At 45.3% G+C, this 18,596-nt stretch overlaps 1 protein-coding gene across 1 annotated transcript in view; it reads right to left on the bottom strand.

Annotated features, from left to right (window-relative positions):
- Positions 1 to 18,596, bottom strand: part of DOCK11 (dedicator of cytokinesis 11) — a gene marked incomplete at its 5' end in the record, with an annotated part of 78,678 nt that overhangs the window by 49,315 nt on the left and 10,767 nt on the right. The window contains 10 exons of the mRNA XM_080352520.1: positions 267 to 407; positions 2,452 to 2,535; positions 3,108 to 3,187; positions 3,638 to 3,815; positions 4,992 to 5,126; positions 8,133 to 8,228; positions 10,366 to 10,435; positions 11,571 to 11,653; positions 12,362 to 12,451; positions 12,674 to 12,790. Coding sequence (XP_080208646.1) covers positions 267 to 407; positions 2,452 to 2,535; positions 3,108 to 3,187; positions 3,638 to 3,815; positions 4,992 to 5,126; positions 8,133 to 8,228; positions 10,366 to 10,435; positions 11,571 to 11,653; positions 12,362 to 12,451; positions 12,674 to 12,790 — 1,074 coding nt within the window. The remainder of the gene's footprint in view (positions 1 to 266; positions 408 to 2,451; positions 2,536 to 3,107; positions 3,188 to 3,637; positions 3,816 to 4,991; positions 5,127 to 8,132; positions 8,229 to 10,365; positions 10,436 to 11,570; positions 11,654 to 12,361; positions 12,452 to 12,673; positions 12,791 to 18,596) is intronic.

The raw sequence follows: 18,596 nt of genomic DNA on the forward strand, positions 1-18,596 counted from the left end.
ACACCTCTGAACTGCTGGCTTCCCAACAGCCCCAGTTCCTGTCACATCAGGACAGATCCTGTGTCCAAACATATTTTTGAAACACCAAAATACCAAGGCAGACAAACCCTGCAATGACTTGGGGCCAGCAGCCACCACCTGCCCAGGTCCCATCGGAGCTCATGGCAAAATTGGCTGGTTTTGTCCATCCAGATTAATCTGTCAAGGGCTTTTCTTGCTGCTGAGGAGAAAGAAGACAAAGCAGGAAACACCAGAGCTTCCCTTACATTGGTGGGTCCTTCTTCCGATCTGTCGCTGAGCTGAGCGAGAAGGTTGAGGGACAAGTCCTGGCAGCACACCACGAAGCGCCTGCTGCACTTTTCCTCAAAGGGCTTCACGTCAGGCTCGATCCCTGAGAAGTCTAGCCTCTAGACAGCAAACAAACAAATCTAGTCTCATTAAAAAAGAAAATAAACCCCTGAGTAATGTTAAGGGATCACATTACAGCCAATGCTATCTTAACTAATTGTTTTTTAAAGTGGTACAAAAGGTACAAGACATTCACAAATGAGTGCCATTTGGTGATGTTACACGAATGTATTCAAGACATGAATTCATGGGGATGTATCAATTTTTAGCAATCTGGTTTGCAGAGCACAGAAAACTAAACCTCAGTATGATTTCAGTTCCTTCCTGCTTTGCTGTAACCCTGGGGATCTTCCCAAACACCATTTAGAGCTTGGGGAAGAAAGCGGAACATAAAGCCGTCGTTACACTCGGAAAAGTATCTTCCACTCTGAAGATTTGACTAGTTTAAGAGATGGTCCCTGTGCCTGAAATAGAGAGAAGGCACATGCTGTTGGGATCGTGAACATCATCTCGAACTGGAAGGCATTTCTAGATGCACAGCAATAACTGGTGTGGTTAGAACCAACCAAGACTGTCTGTGGAGCCGGCTGGGAAATCCAGACAGTCTTGATTATAATCAGCTCCTTCCTAACCCAGAACACCCATGCCTGGTCTTGACATCGGCTCTTCCAGAGAGCAGACGTATGCGACCAAGATACCATCAGCCAGACAAAGACCCTCAGCCTTCACCACACGCATTGTACTGGCACTGGGGACAGAGAGCTACTAAACACCCCTAAATACCTGTACATCTCTCAGAGACAACCTGCCACAGTCCTATTCATTTTTCCCCCTCAAATCCTGCAGAAACCTGCATGCCAAACTTTGGCCGCTGATACCTCACGATCAAGTAATTTCAGCAAAATGGGCTGCAATTGTTAATCCCATTCTGGGAAACTCTTCCTATTTTTTCCCCCGTTTCTTTCTGAGGAAAGTACGTTGTGGATACACGTTCCTGCTCCCAGTTTCCTTAGCACTAAGCATAGAAGCACTCACATACACGCCAGCACTGACTGGGGCAGTGACTTTGAGTGCCCAGTGTTATAGCAGATCTGACTGACCCACAGCAGAATGAAAAGCTCTCAGTAGAGAGGGAAGGCAGTGAATTCAGCCTAACCATTTGGTTATGTAAAAATATAAATCTTAGATGCTCCACGCTGAATAATATTTCCATTCTTATTATCCGAGTAGAACATAGGAAACTTCTCAAAGCTTCTCTTGAAAAAAAAAAAAGCAGCCTCCTGGATGCTTATCTTCAAAGAAGTGCCAAGAGAAAAGTTCATTTTGTACAACTAAACCTTTTAAAGACTAATTACATTTCCTCGTTAAACCAGAATGTTCTTTTTGACAGGTGTGAACAAGCCAAAGCATGCCAGAAGGAGAACCAGAAACTATGAAGTAACTGGGAACAATTCTTTAAGACTGTGTTGACAATTGCAGCTCATTCCACTGAAATCGCACACCTGGACCTTGGCAGTGAGCTCAGCCAAGACATCAAAGTTGACAAGAAAACAAGCCAATAGTCAATGAACCTCTACTCTATTCATTGCATGAGAACAGCATGGGGTGGGTTTTTTTCCTGTTTGTATGTCCCCTACATTTGATAACTCGCTGAAGACTGAGGCTGTCCCTGTAAACCCTTGTCATGGCCTTTAGTATCACTGCTCCCTGCTCCAGACGCACTGAGCCCGCGCAGCATTGCAGGTGTCCTTGCAATATCACTTCTGCTTCTGCAACCATGAGAACCTCCCAGAGGCCCAGATGATGGCTTTAAAATCCAGTAACATCAAGATGCATCACAAAGAAGCCAGCAAAGCGAGAGGCAGGCCATGTGTGGGGCTGCTCTGAGTCCTCCCTTCATTTGAGTTATCACCTGAGCACTGACATCTTGTTCAGTGCTCACTGACAGGAACGTGGGCTGCACTTCTGTTCTCCAATCCACCGAAAACCATGTTGCCTCTGCAGGCAAATGCTGTGGTCAGACAAGGGAACAGGAGAGGGACCACCCCAAGAGAGCTCTTACAGACAGCAGAACCTCCCATTTGCAAACATGGGGATGTTTACCTGGACTTCTGGGTCAAAAGAAAAGAGGTTTTGTCTTCCTTCATTTCTGCTCAGTTTGTTCAGCTGATCTGTTTCTCTACCATACTAGGACAAAGGAAAGCATTGATGTTAGTGCCTGGCCACACAGAGGCAAACATTCATTATTTGAAAAGAATGGAAGCAAAACAAAATAAACATATTTCAGGTTCCCTTTGTGACACGTCAGACGATGTAAGGCTTCTCAGCTGCAGTCACCAACACGGTGCAGTGATGGTAAAGCGATGTGGCTCTGCCAAATGTGAAAGCAGACAGAAATAGGCAAGCACACTGTTGATCATGAATAGGAGGTGGCTGTCACCTAACTGCCCCTCAGCTCCCATGGCCAGGACGGTCACCCCTGCTGAGCAGGGACAAGCACTACCGACCACAACAGCCCTTCATTTGCTCCAAATCTGGTTCTTCCTTAAGGGCCCCACACTTGGAGGTGAGGAGCATGCAGCCTCAAAGCATGGAGCTCCCTCCATGCGACAGGCAGATGAGACAACAGAGAGCTCACAACACTTGCTGCCTGCCCAGCTGCCCCAGAGCTGAAAACAACAGAATGTGAAAAACATCTTTTAAAAACAAGGTGGAGAGAATGGCTATGGGCTGGGCGAGCATCTCTGCCAACACGATACCTTCATGAGCTCCGGATGCATGCTTCTCTCCAGGCTCTCCAGGATGTTGTCTGATTTTCCCTGCGTGCTTGATTCATCATCTGCAAGGACACAAAAAACAGATGTCCAAAACAACTGCAGGAGCACTGTTCTGCCAGAAAGCATCCTGCAATATTTGCTTACAATAGCATAGAAACATTTTATGGAGACTTTTCCATTCCTCACAAGAAAGATTTTTCCATATATTACTAGTACCAGAGTGTACTATTACAGCCCACCAGGTCCTTCCAAAGCAGAACTTCAGCACAGAGCCAATTTTCCAGGAGTCCTGAAACTCTGCCATGGATTTCCCATCCAGAGGAAGGGTCATGTTTCCCTCCACTTTTATTCCTCAGACTATTGTCTACATTATACTAAGCCCTTTTGCATGATATCATGTGTCAGCCACAATTCTTGCTATTAATCCAGAAAGAAAAGTATTCACTTCTCCAGGCACACTGCTTCCATCCTGCTGGAGAAGGGTGAAGGTAGGTGTTTATTTATAAACTGACCTTGCACAGATTCCACAGTATCTTTCTTCTCTTGCATCAAACTCTCAGTATTGCTCTGAATGATCTTTCTCAGGGTTACCAGCCACTCTTCCATCTCCTGCTCAGTCTCAGCTGCCAGGTAGTGGCTGTACTTATCTATTGTCTTCAGTTCGAAGGCATAACGGCGCATTTTAGGACACTGAAAAAAACGAACAAGAAAGAGCAAGATTTTTATTATACTTTCCTCAACGACTCAGCACAGTACCTGCCTCTCTATGGAAGCACCCTGAACTGAAATACCACCACACAGAATGCAAGCGCTTTCCTTCACACAGCAGTTCTCCTGCAGCAATCACAACGGGCTTCACGGCTGCATTCAGACAGTACTCAGCTCCACAGTTGCCAGAGTGGTGGAAAGCGAGACTGAACCACGGACATTGCACTGAGGAGCAGGAGCAAGCTCCTTCTTATGTCATTAATATTTCCCCAGAGAAGCCAGGAACTGGATTTGTCTGACACAATAAGTAACGTTGCACTCCAGGACACTTAGAGGCTTAAAAGCGAGTGGTTTCTTTTCTGAGACAATTTTCTGAGGTCCACTGGCCTTCAAACAGCATTTTCCAAACATAAGCCGAGGCAAATCTGATGCAAGTTGGGAAGCAGATCCTCTGCATCACTGAGGCGTGTGCACTACTGCTTTTACTGCATTCAGAAAGATAAATGGAAACGCACAGCTCTGACTCATCCATGCTGAAACAAACCATTGGAGTATTTGAAGCTGCCCTGTACCAGCTGCACCACACTCAGTGCTTGAAGCTCCTGCAGAGACAGCAAAGGCAGAAGGCACAGCAGCAATCCACTGCTGCACATCACTCTCAGCATAAGATTTAAGCCCCATACAAATATCTGCTCCTAAAACCTTACAATCCCTTTACAAGTCCTAAGACCCAAAGGGCTGCATGTTTGCATGGAGCTATTGGGACGTAACTTAGGAAACAAGAAGCTGGTGTGAGCAGCAAACAGAGGAGGAAGGTGCCCAAGATCAATTATTTACTGTCTTTCAAGCCTCAGGTGTCCTGGAAGGCACCTGACCTACAATAAAGGTAAAGGAGATGGACAGAGCAGGGAGACAGCAGAAGAGGTAATGAAGAAACGCTTCCATTTTACTCTGACAGCAGTTCTTCCACTTGCTGTCTTTCTAGACAAAAGTGTGAAACTCCTTGCCTGTCTTTTAATCAGACTGGCTGACAGAGCCCTGGGTTAGTTTGTAAGTCCATGTTTTCATCCCTTGATGGCATGGACCTCAAGAGAGCATGTCTGTCTTGGAGCCGGCAATGTATAAGCCCACGTACAGCCATGCAGAAAGCCCACCTACCTGAACAACGTCATTGCAAGCATCCAAGAAAATACAGCCTTTGGATTCTTTTGAAATTTTCTCGTCTTTGTAGGAATTAAGAATATAGGAACCATCTGTGAGTTGTGACAAGTAGAAATATCTCCTCTTGAATACCTGCAAAGGAACAAAGTCTTGCTCATGCAAGTAGTCACTCTGTCATATATCACAAACCACAGCCTTAGTTTCAGTATCTGCCCCCCTGCTATTGAGAAAATACCGTAACAAGAAACACCGATGACCCTAGTGTTGCAGACTCACCTCTTTGAGTATGAGTTGTTTTTGTAAAGATTTCGTCATTTTCTTTAATTTTAATGTCCTTGTTATTATTTTAAGTTTGCCCATCTAAAGGAAAGCCCCAGGGCTTCCAGCTCATCTCTCAGCTGCCTCCAGCCTCATTTATCTTTACCAAGTAATGCTGCACAGCAAATTCAGATCAGCACATGGTTTGAAGATTCATCCCACCCTAGAGAAGGTATTTCCAGAGCCTTTTTGATAAAGACCTCAATTAGAATTACAAAGCAACTCTCCAGAACAGACATGTGGAAATTCCTAGCACTCAAATGCAAGCCAAGGGACTCTGTTTTTTTGTGAATTTGATTCTTTTTTTAATACAAACCCATTTTTATGATCTGGCTTTAGCTTAGTGTTTGATTCTCACTCAAAAAGCAATGCCCTCCTCAAAAAGTGAGTTTGGGAAGAAGTGCTCCTATGTTTGAGCTACTGATTTTTATGAAAAAACAAAAGTTCTCCAGTATCTCAGAACATCTTCCTTCACATTTGTCAGCCAAAAGGCACTGGACTGTAACTCAGGAGGCAAGTGGGACCGTGAGTATTTCCACCACTCTGCATATCTGGAACATCTATCTATCTATCTAAACACAGCATTTTTCATCCCAGATGGGAGGCTACTAGCAATTTCCTGCTCCCATCTTTACTGACACTAGCACATGTTCAGTAAAACCGCTCACTTTTGCACAGAACTGGAAGGGAGCACTGTGCTCTGAATGGTAACCTAAGCCCTCTGAAAAGCAACCTCTGGCACCATTGAGATGAGTAGTTAACTGTAGAGGTGCTCCAAAGCTTGTTATGCTTTAAGTTTTATAAATTTAACTAAACCTTTAGTTCAACAAAGCATAAAAATACATGGAAAGCTACGTATGCTACGTGTTAAGCCAGCTTTAACACTGATTTAACACTTCGCTGAATCAATCTCAGAAACTTTGGCAGTGGAACCTGCAGAAACCCATGACAGATCTCTCTCTAGATAGCACAGCGCTGACATCCCTCATGGCTATGGCATTTGACGCTAAACTATTTGCATCTTTTGAATTCTGTTCAAAAGGAAATGCAGAAGCAAGCAGCAAACACTATTCCTATGATCTTCTCCCCTTGTAAACACCGCTGTCAGAAATAACTGTCAGAAGATTATGATGATTTGAAATTAATACTATAGACCTACGAAAAGAGGGGATATCCCCTCTGATCAGGCTACAGATGCTGTTGGTGAGCATTGCAATTACAGAGGGATGGCCAGAGAACTGGGCAAGTCCATTTGGGCAGAGATGGAAGAAAATAAAACAGGAACGGAAAAGGGAAAAGGAAGAAAATCCCAATGCCATGGTTCCAACACAGCATAGTGACACGCTGCAAAACAGACAGCAAGGGAGTTGGGCCAAACTGGGGAAGTTCTCTGCAAGGAAAGGTTATTCTGAAATAAGTGTTGGCAGCTGTAGCATAATTACAGTTTACTCGTGGGCTGTCCCTCCACAAAATACACTCTGCATGTGCTTAGCAATAGTGTGAGGTACCAAGAGCTCGGCACATCACCGCAATGAAAGAACCAGCACTGAAAAGACTGACGTGTCTGCCTCTGCAATAGCACAGCAGCCTCTTGAAGCAGTGATAAGGCTGAAGACGTTCAGAGTCCTCATATTTCTCGTGTGTGCCTTAGGAGGTATTTTGCAAGACACAGAAGCGACTAGGACCAGCTCAGAATATGGCTACCGATTTGCAGTACTTTGATATCCGAGTTTCATGAGAGACTCGATGGATCTTACTAATTGAACTGAAGCCAGTGTAGTTCAGACATCATCTGTGAAAGGTGGGTCTGAGGTGCTGGGCACTGAGGCCAACAATACCACAAAAGGTTCAATAATGGACCCAAATAACTGCATTGAGCAGGTATGATACCTCCCTCCAGCAGTTACAGGAGCAGAAATGGCTTCAACCTTGCTGCTCGGCAAAGCAGAGGATTAGAAACCCTGGTTCTGTCTATCACCTCCAAGCTCATGAGGAATCATTTTAAAACTCAACTTAAAATTAGCCCTATGAACTGTCCTGTTTCACGCCTCATGAAAGCATAACTAGTTGAATCGAGCCTCAGAACAACTGAGTTGTTTGAGATTTACTAATATCCTTGCAAAGCATCAAGCCTCACTGCAGCCAGCCTTCAGCTGCACAGTTGAGTGTGAGTCCCTCATGTTCTCTCTATGCTGTAATAAGGCAGCTGTGTGGTGGAGCAGCAGACGGGCTCATTGCCACAGCAAAAGCTCTGCGGTGGAACTATCAAAACCCTCCATTTCAAAATCTAAGCAATGTCATGCTGGATTATGTACAGCAGAGAACAGGAGACAATGCAGCTGTTGATTCTAGGTTGGTAATGCTCCATCTCCTCAGTGATATCACCCCTGCTTTTAAAGACTTGTCATTTTGATTTAAAGCTGGCCTCTGTACATATTTCCTACCAGCAAGGAAACTATCAATTCAGAAAGTCTTCTTTGCAAGGCAGCTGTTTCAGCTATTTGAATTGTTTTCCTCTTCTGGGCCTCAGCTGCCCATGCAGAAAACAATCTTGGTTTACTAGAACATGCCTAGCCTTTTTGCTCAGCTTGCTTGAAATGACTTGAAGTGTGTTGGTCTTATATTCTGTGAAGGGAAAGAACAAAGGCTGTTGCCAGACTCGATTTTCCAGTCCATGTTGGGAGACTCTACAAGAAGGACAGATGTCCATCCAAACCCAAACCCAAACCCACCCGCTGCAGTCCTGCTCGCTTTCGAGACGTGGTCTGAACTTAACCTGGTGCCTCGTTCACTGTTAACATACTGCTGGATTGAACTCACCTTCATGGTAACAGTGATTGTGCTATTTACATTTGCTTTGTGCAGCCAGCCTTGCTTTATCACACCACCCTTCTGGGAGCACAGGGACGAGGAATCCTGAAAGAGAGCAAAAGATCAGAAAGAGAGAAGGTCAGGTGAACTGCCTCCCATGCAAAATTCCCCTTGCACAGAAGGAGTATGTCTGCCATGGGAAGGAATACTGTTTTAACTACAGCAATACAGTAGTATATATGTGTAACCTACTGCTACACGCACAGTGTTACCATAAAAAATTTCCAGGTTACCTCTTTCCAAGAAAGAGGCAAAACTGACTAGTTTGAGTCACCTTTAAAAAGAAAGGTTACATCTACGCTGATAGAGCTGCACAGTAATTTTGCAATGAGGAAACACATGCTGGTTCTTAGGCAGTATTTCAAAAACCTGGGGAAGAAGGACATTTTCAAAATGGTCTGTTTGAACAGTTGCAAAATACAGAACTCCAGACTTATTTAGTCATTTCCTTTTGTATAAATCAACTCTCCATTTTAAATTTAGGCAAAACCCACTAAACCCCAACAGCTGAAATGGAAATGACTTGTTTCACATTTATTTAATACTGAAAGTTTCAAGTGACCCAAGCAGGCTGTTCTTGGTGCACCAGCTGGGATTCACACCTTTACTCCTGCCCTGTGGTCCCAGAAAGGGAGAATGGTTCTCGCTCCATACCGAACCGTGACCTCCGCTGGGGAGGCAGGGAAATGAGATCCCAGTCTGATGAAAACCACTCACCCTGGGACTTCCAGTGACTCAGCAGCAGAGGCGGACCTGGACTGTCTGTCGATGAGCTATGGGGGACTGGTTTATATCATCTCCTGCATCCCAAATGGCAGGTCTTCACCCTTTTCTTGTCAAACTTCCAAAGACAAAGCAAATTGTCTAATGCTTTGTTTCCATGGCTAAAACACTCCATGATTTCTCCTTCATAATGGTTCACATTTTTTTCATCAAGAGCTTTCTTTTACTTGAATTTCCATTACAGAATTCTAATGTAAATGCTCTGTCAGGAAACTGTAACAGAATCCTTTAGATATGGCCTTGCCAAAAGGTACAAATGCCAAAATATCTGACAAAGCACTTGGAATAGTCTTCTGTAACCAACATCAGTAGCTTCACTTGTTTGAGTATTCAGGACACTGACCAGAAGAAAAAGGTCTCTACTGAATTTTGATAGCATATTTTTGTCCTTTTACTTTCTCAGAAGCATGCTGATAACATACTGCACAGCTTTGTCTGCAGCCCAAATTCAATATTATTAGAGGTAACACTCAAGTTAACGACATAATGCAAACCATCAACACAGCCAAAAAAAATTAAGGCCAAACTTGAAGATACCTTTCCATTTAGACCTGAGGTGCACTGGGACACACACAGCAATTGTGAGAAATGTACATGAAACGGCTCCTAAAAATCTTCAGCTCTTCAAGCTTTCCTCTGTTAGCTCCTCAGCAGCAGCATCTTGGTGCCATGTGGATTTTAAACAGCTAGGCTAAACCCTTCCCACCATAAATTAAACCTTCTTAATGTCTCATGTGTGAATTAATCTTCACAGAAAAATGCTACCCCCTTTTATAGCAAATGCAATATGCACAGGGAAATGTGGCATCTGCATCATCCAATCTGACCATCAGGTTTGAGATGCCTCAGTTGTCCAGGGCTGCAAATCCTCCCTGCAATGAGCTGAGCACAAACATGGCAGCTTCCAGAGGAAGAAAACACCTCAACATTTGCACAGTATCTACAGAACGGGATTGACACTCCGTGAATAGAGTGGAGAAAAGTGAGTGATTAAGAATTGTTGGTTATGTGGCAGAGCACAAAACTTTTGAAGAGAAGGATCCTGATATTGCTGTACAGTTGAAAGTGAAATTGCCCTATTTCACTCTGGATATGAAGAATTTGACTTAGTAATTGCTTGGCTTCCTTTTTTTCCTCTCCTGCTGCTGCACTGTTTCAAGCAAAAAAGCCATAAGATATATTATGGTTAATGTTCCAGAAAATTTAGGAGATTCTTGGCTCTAAGAGGTTATCTTGTCATACTTTGAAAATAATCACTGTCTCAGTTTTGGTCCCATCTTCACTGTACGAAGCATCTTACAAGAAAACCACTCCTGGGAACTGAATTCTGACTTTGCCTTGTTAAATCTGCTTTTTAATAGATCTTAGAGTGGAATATATTAAAAAAAAACCTCCTTACCTCATCCTTTTCAAAGTCTTCATCAATTTCAAACACATGGCTTGGAATCTTGTCTGGCCTGAAGGATTTGCTGAAATCACAACACATTTTCATTTTTAATGCCTGGGAAATGAGGGTCCTTCAAGCCAGCATGTGGATGCTGGATCCAGAACCAACAGCCAAACTATGGACTACAGAGTGCAGTAGAACTGTCCTCCTCCAGAAGACAGACTTCAAGAGACCTACAGCCCCTTACAGCTAGAGAAAGCTAATTTTTGAGTGCATTTCATGGAAATTAAGCACAGGCAGTATGTAATTAGCTATCTCCATATTAGCTGTCTGATTCTGCAGTTTTTGCTGACTTGTAATTATGCAACACAGAGATGCAGCAGGCTGGTCTATCTTCCATCTTGCTATAAAAGAAGCAAAGTGAAACCGCAAGGTTACTCACAAATTTTAATATGATTTGATTAACAGTGTTGCCCCATTGGTGCCTTCCTTCCATGTGAGATCCTCAGAACAGACCCACTCAGCCAATTAGCAAGAAAAAACATTGTACAAGCTGTCAGCATACGAGCAGTCTGAACAGCGGTCCAGACGTGCATGGAGAGCAAGAGCAGAGCAGGCGCCACCACTGAGAAAATAACAATCCAGCAGAAATGTGAGATGCGTAAGCCCGTCTGAAAAACCCGATTCGCTTTGAGGTTGGAATCACTGGCACAGCCCAGCATTTCAGAGCATATAAGTCTCCAGCCAACATTAACAGCAATACTGGATGGGAGTGGTACAACTGTGACAAGGGGCACAAGGAGGATCTGCTCAGCACAGGAACCCCGTGTCTAGCACGCAGAGAACATCAGCTCAGGGGGACAATGAGGCTCCTGATTCGGGATGAGCAGACACTGCCAACACTATTTATCCTGCCACATGCCCAGATTGTAGTCCGTCCTCATCCCAGACGGAGGGGGCTGTTTGCACAGCAGTGGGTAGGACATGAAGTAACAACCCAAGCTGGCAATATTGTCAGCGTTTTCCTGATGGAGCTGAGCGACAACAGCATGATAACGTAAACCTCTGGCTCTTGAGTTTTCAGAGTGACATTCCTCTGGAAGGGAGGCTGCTTGTGGGACAGGCATCAGGAAAAAGGGCAGATTGTTTCTCCTAAGCCTGATCAAATTCCAGCCCTGTGACCATGCATTAGTATTCCAAGGGAGCGCGACACTTACCATGGCAACATCCGGAAGTCTCCTGAGTATTCCTCATACTTGTAGTTTACCACGTGCCAGTCTGAGCTGTAGGTTTTAATGCACTGAAAGCAAAACAATACAGATCTTTGAAAGCTGCACCAAGCAAAATAAAACCATGCACAAGTCTGAAAGGTTGCGGACTGCTGGGTGAGATAAGCACAAGTGGAAAGGGTCTCAACAAGCTGCTTCACTCTTTTTGCAGTGCAATAGAGAATTTCATAAGGAACCTTTTCAGCACAGAGACAAAACCACACAGCATCTGGTCTGCCGCACAGCTACTGGTTTTGTATTTACATTGCTCCGAGGCTTTAAAAAAGTAGTGACTTGAGAAGGAACTGTTTTCCAGAGAGCACCAATTTTCTGCCCTCAGAAATGTATTGCCTCTAACTCGACACTGCCCATTGCTTGGCATTTAGTTCCACTGCATTTGGCAGGAATGATCCTAGAGAGCAGCACTTTACAGAACAAACGTGGGGCACTCAGGATGCCTGTGGGGCTGGGTAGTCCACCCCTGCCCTGCTGCATGCCCGCACCTTGCAGCTCAGGCAGGCAGGGCAAATCCACACGCCTTGTCTGCTGCCTACAAAACCCACCGGAAAGACGCACCGCACAAGAGGTGTATACAAGAACTACCTTGTGCAGCCAGCCTGCCAGTGACTGGTGCTTCCCACACAGGAAAAACTAAGTGATCTGCAACCTCACAGCCCAGGAGCTGCAGCAGAGGATCTTGCCTAAGGCAGAAATTGCCAAAGACAGACTTTTGCTCCCACCTCTTTGACAAAGAGACTCTGAGCTTTCTTTAGAGCGTCTTCTGGCACTGTAGACTGGACAGTCCTTCTCTGTCGACTGATGACGGAGATCTGCGGGGAGAAGTAGAACATGGTTTCAGTGCTTGATGCTTCAGGGCTTGATACTTGCTTAAAATAAATGTGGTAGGCCCAAATCACCAGTGGGACATTTCGGTTTTATGTGTCAGTAATGCAGCCAAAACTAACATGTGGTTAACAGTGGAAATTTTCCAAGGTAAGCGGGACTGGAGATGAGTGAGCCTCAAACACGAGAAAAAGCCAGCACGAACTCACAGATACATCTTCAATGGGAAATATCAGCAGGTCCCGGAGGGGATCACTGTAGATCTGAACTTTGCGTTGAAGGATCACGTTCTCATAGTCCAGGGGTTCCACCACTTTAGTTTTTTCCTGCAGGAAAAACAGAAGATGATAAAATGTATATATATATATGTATATATACACACACACATGAATATATATAATAACTAACATGCTGTTCTTAATTTGGCCTGACAATTTCAAACCGTTACCTTGTTACTGATGGACTACTCGTTAATTCAGACATCTGATATTCACACGATGCAAGTAACAACTGACGTGCTTGTTTTGCAGAGAGGGAAATGAGGGGTTAAGTTATGTGTGCCTGGTAATAAGCTATGGGAAGAGACAAAGCGCTGTGCTGCTCTCGTCCAAGCACAGTCTCTAATTTCTTAATGGAGCAAGAAATCCTCCTGGACATGCCACAGCTTTAACAGCTGCAAGCTTCAGCATCTTTATGTTTGAGCAGCTCATCCATATGGCTGAGAAGAAATACGGCCTCCCACCCTGGCTGCGCTCAGCTCAAAGCTGGTTTTGCTGGAGGAGCTGATGAGAGTCGTGTTCTAAACGTGCTGTTGGCGAGATGAGAGCGAGTCGGCGGCTGTGACCTCCAGAGCAGGGGTCTGACCCCATGGAAGGAAGAGCAGCATCCCTCTGGAGAGGCAGGAAAGCCCTCTCCATAAATCACACCTCAGCCACAGCCAAAGGCTGGAAAAAATCTGGGACCTGGTTTTGCTCGCACTTACATTTCTGGGAAGCAAGAGGAACTTCTCCAAAATCCTTGGAGTCACGAGTAAAAACTATTAGAAGAACACTATTACATTCACTATCGCAGCACTTTTGTCCATGTTACAAGTCCAGAAAACAGAACTTTAAAAAAATGTGAGAAAAACATGAACTTCTGAAGTTGGAAAATGTCATCTCAGCTGCCCAGCCCTACACTTCACATTTCATAAGCAAGAGTCAGGCACTCAGCGCTGCAGTTGTGAAAATTAAACTTTACATCAAAACCAAACCCATGACTCTGTATAAATAGGAATTTTCATAATAAATCACATACATACATCGCTTGTCCTTTTGTAATAGGCCCTGCTAAAATGGCCAGGACCTGAGCTGCACAGGAATCTCATAAAAGAGACAACCTGAAAAACAGAAGTCTCTAAAATTCAACAGCTAGACAGAGAAAAAGAACCCATTTTCTCTCAGTCTCATGCTCCTTACGTGCTTAATTGGATTCAGTTAATCATCTGGAACACCAGTCTTATGTTAAGTTAACATCACGTGCTTCTGAAAGTTTGCCAAGCTTTGCAAATTATGAGCTGCTCTCCCATTTGCTGGTCTGAGGCTAGGCATCCCCAAACCTCCACCACCCCACAAGACCAGGCAGGACCCTACAGACCAGATGTAGGCTCTCTGCTGCCCTGTCCAATTTACTTTTCTCACTGCCAGTCACCGCAGCAATCCCAGCAAAACCCAGCAGCCAAAGCTGGTCAAAGCAGCACCGTGAGCCCGAGCACTTGCTTACACCAACTCCCCTGGCTTGCCTTGCCCCAGCAGCAGCTGTAACAGTAAATTAGATTCCCTCTAAAAGCCTTTCACATCAGTATGGCATTAAACAGTCGCTTTGGGTACACAGAACTCAGGTTTTCTAATTACACAGTATTTTCAGTCCTTGTTTGCAACATGGTCCTGAAACTGGGACTGTTTCTAAAGTTGTTCTTTTTAAAAGTTGGGGGTTTGAAAAAATTTATTTTCTAGCTTTGGCGTCTCTAATGACCAGCAAGACAAAGAATTAAAGTGCAAGGACTGAAAAGGATCCCACATCCTCACATGAGAAGTTTCAAAACCTGCACAGCACTGTCCACCACAGGTATGCAAAATCTCCTAAAAATAACTCACTACAGCCCTTACACTCTTGTGGATTTAGTGATATTGGACAAACCACTGGTGCTGTGATGTGCTTCCCACAAGCCTGTGCTGAGACACACAGTTGATGGTCCAGGGAGCTCCAGGACAGAGGGACATGCACTTGCAGGGCTGCCGAGAGCTGCCACCCAGATGGGCTTTGCAGCACCCACAGACAGGCATTTCTCCTTCAGAGCTGTTAGAAATGCCGTCTCTAGAGCTCTCGTTACCCAAGCTGTGTGATTCCCCTGCTTTAGCACACTGCAGGCCTCCATCACCTGCAGCACCGCGTTACACCGGCTGTGCTTGCACCCAGCACGATGCAGCCGGGCTGTCACAGGCCATGACAGGAACCACAGTAATGTCTCTAAGTGAAGGTAAAAGATGTAGGTCAAGCTGCTTGTGACCCAAGCAGCTGCTCACGGAAGGATGTAACCTCTCCTCTGCCTGCCATCGAGCAAACACAGACTCCTCCATCCACCCCGAACCGCAGTGGCTGCCGGCAGGGCCAGGCACGCTCGTGTCCCTGCAAACAGACCTGTGGAGTAAGGAGGGAGCCATCGTAAATATTTTTCACCCTTCGGCCCACCCTCGTGCCCAGTGTGCCAATAGGACTGGAGGTAAAGATCTGAGCCCTGAAAATGAGATTTCAAAGTCTTAGTTTTCCTGACAAGCTCGGTTAAAGCACAGACCTCCCAGCATCCAGGGCTCAGCCTCGCACTGCCCTGTGACTGCTGTCACAACAGCAGATGGTACCACCAAAGTCATTATGAAAGCAGAGGAAAAACTATTATGCTAAAGCAATTAGAGTCTTAGAAACCACAAATTCCTCCACAGGGAAAGCCAATATCCAAGTACAAAGAAATGCTGACAGTCTAGCAACAAAAACAACCGATTTCTGCAGGAAAAAATGAGCCATGCTGCCAAAGCAACCCTGTTCTCCAGCACACACGCAGCAGCTATTCAAGCAGGGCAGGCAGACAGGTGCACTGCGATGTTCCGCAGGTTCCTCCGACCTCTTGTGCAACAGCAGTGTGGGCAGGTTGGGGTGAGCTGCTTCTCCCACAGCCTCCATGGTTCCAGCACCCCGAGAACACCCGGCAGCAGCTCCCAGCCCAAAGCAGTGCAGCCCACTGCACAGGGATAACGGGGCCTGTGGGAAAGACCTCAGAGTGGAAAAACATAAATAAACACAGTTTAAATCAAAAGATAATAGGAGAGCAGTGGACCCTGCCAGCTGAGCCCACTCACCTCTCTTCGAAAAACAACTGGTTCAAGCCCCATGCCTTAGCCTGTTCCCAAAAACACGTTGTTCTTTCTGTCTCTCTGCTTCTGCCCGGGGGCTGCTGCTCCCCGGAGCACAGGGACATGTGGACCACGAGGAAAAGGGTCGTCTGCTGTGCTCGAGTCCCCATTCAGACTGGGTCACGAGGCTCCGCTTGGACCATGGCACAGGCAAAACAACAGCTTATCTATTAGAGTAGTGACTCTCCAGCAGCGAGCAAGTTGGCTGGCATTTTAGCAGGAAATTCAGTGAAATGACTTCAAGAGAAACATGCCCACAAACACCAACGCAAGGCTCTGCCTTCAACCAAGTGCAAGCACAAAGGGCCTGGCACAAGGAAAACCCCCAAGTAAAGGTCCTTGTCCTCAGTGCCCCGCTTGTCCTACTGTCCTCTGCCAGCCTGAGCACAAACCCCCACTGCATAGAAACCACCAGAGAGGGTTTGAAGGAAAGGGTTAGCAAGGGAATTACCCATTAACCAAAAGGAGGGAATCTTAAGAAGTCAGATTAAACTGTCACTTTTCTGTGTCCATTTGCAAAGCTTAAAAAATTCCTTATACTTGCTCTATAAACAATGGCTCACAATGGCAGCTGGAGATACTCACGTGGGGAAGTACAGGAAAGGACACGTTGAACTTTTATTGCCTGAAAAACAGTAGCCACCTGCCTTCTAGCGTTCTGCATTTGTATATCATACAAATGTGCCAATGTTTTTATTATTAGTATATAATTAATGTTATTCTGAGATACTTTTCTCCCAGAATTACAACAGGTATAATCCAAGTGATGTGAATGTACAGAAAAAAAAAATAAGGAAAAATGTTTAATTCAAGGACTTTTTAAAAACAGCAACCAAAGGAAAATTATCAGAAAGCTTTTGTATTTTCAGTCCTTTGAGGCTGGCTCTCATTTAAAACAATATTCAGAGCAGAAAATGGCAAATCCGACTGGTTTGGCTCTGCCTTAACCAATGTGTTGGTCCCTTTGCACTAACACAAGCCCTGTGTGGGCAGAAGATGAGCCCAGAAAAATTGCTGCACCACACTCGACTTTTGCTTCTCAGGGCACTCAGAGCCAGCACACACACCCGCTGCTCCATCCCCACCCGGCACTGAGAAACTTACGGGTTCATCAGCACTCGGGACTTGGTGTTTTCCCACTTCCTCAGAAACGAAGCTCAACCCAGCACATGCACCATCCACACTCACTCACAAACCAGCTAGAGAGACACAAGCAAGCCGGATACTAAAAGTGCTGGTTCTTCAGAGTAGCTAAAGAAAGAAGAGGAAATAGTCCAAACCACATGTACATGCATATGATTGCCTCAGATTGTACAACTGTTCCCCAAAACTTAACGAGCATTTTACAGCCTATTTACTGCCTCATCTGTTGCAACCCTGTAACGCACTTCTGTGAAAAGCCTGGCAAAGCTCGAGTTTTAAAACAAATGCCAAAGGACCAAGTAGGTGAAATACACTGAAAATAGGAGGCAAAATCAGTCTGGGGAATTAAGAGCTAAAGGCGTGAAAAAAAGCAAGTGTACAACTACCCTTTGGACATACTGGGCACGGTCACGTAACTTCTAAGACTGGCAACAGCCCAGGGCAGAGAAGGGACCACTTACCACCACAATGCACAGATACCTCACAGACAGCAAAGAGAATTCCTAAGTTTTTATTTTGCTCATGAATTTAAATGGGAACTGAGAAAACTCACCTTGCAAACTGTATGGGTACATGGAACTGAGGAATTCCTATCCATAGAAAATCTTTTCCAAGGCTAAAGATCTTGGATCAGGGCTCTCTCAAATAGTGTGGTCTTTAAGAGTTGTTTGTTTGCTTGCTTTTTAAATAGCACATTTGTGACTCTTCACTATTTCTGCACTGCCATCTCATCCCATTTACATGCCCTAACTCAAGCTTGCAGGAAAGCCACTGAGCTTCATTTTTAAAAGCTGAGATTCACACATAATCCATCATTCCAGGAACTTGGGCATGAGAAAGAACAATGAAAAGTGGCAAACCCTAAGCTTGACTATCCAGCACCTGGAGCTGCCATAACCCTGTGCAAAGCTGGAATAAAGTCTCTGCCCCCAAGAAGTTGCATTCAAAAGCACAGGAGAGAGAGCAGAGGTGGAAACAGAAGTGGGGAAGGAGGGGCAAACAGGGAGATAAGACAGTGTGAGTCAGCACACATGGCAGCAGTCACAACACGACGCAGCCTTGCTGCTGCCAAGAGGTTTGTGGGCTTCTCAGCAAAGCCACATTTTGGGAGGAAGTCAGAAGAGAGGCAATGAAGCAGGTGACGAGGAGCTTGTGCCCGTGAGCCTGCTGCAAACCCAGCTCTTAACTGAGGTAACAGCCGGGCCCAGGGCAAGATGCAGAGATGGGCTATGGTAAAACCACAAGGATGAAAAATAGTCAATAAAGCTGCCTATGAACAGGCCCAAAGTATTTTTACAGTGGCCAGAGAGAAGGAGGTTTAAAAACACAAGAGGAATGCCCAGACAGGAATCCTGGCTGTGCTGAAGGCACAAAAATGCTGAGCTTGAGACCACAGGGGAAACATCTGCACCTGGGACAGGGGAGGGAGGTGGGCTGTAGGGTGGACATACAAACACACTGAGCATTTTGTGAAATGCCAAGGGAAGAAACCTCCCAAAGAGATGAAGCAGGGAGAGGGAAGGGTGTCAGGAGCTGGTCCAAG

Source organism: Nesoenas mayeri, assembly GCF_963082525.1.
Source record: "Nesoenas mayeri genome assembly, chromosome: 13".
NCBI lineage: Eukaryota > Metazoa > Chordata > Aves > Columbiformes > Columbidae > Nesoenas > Nesoenas mayeri.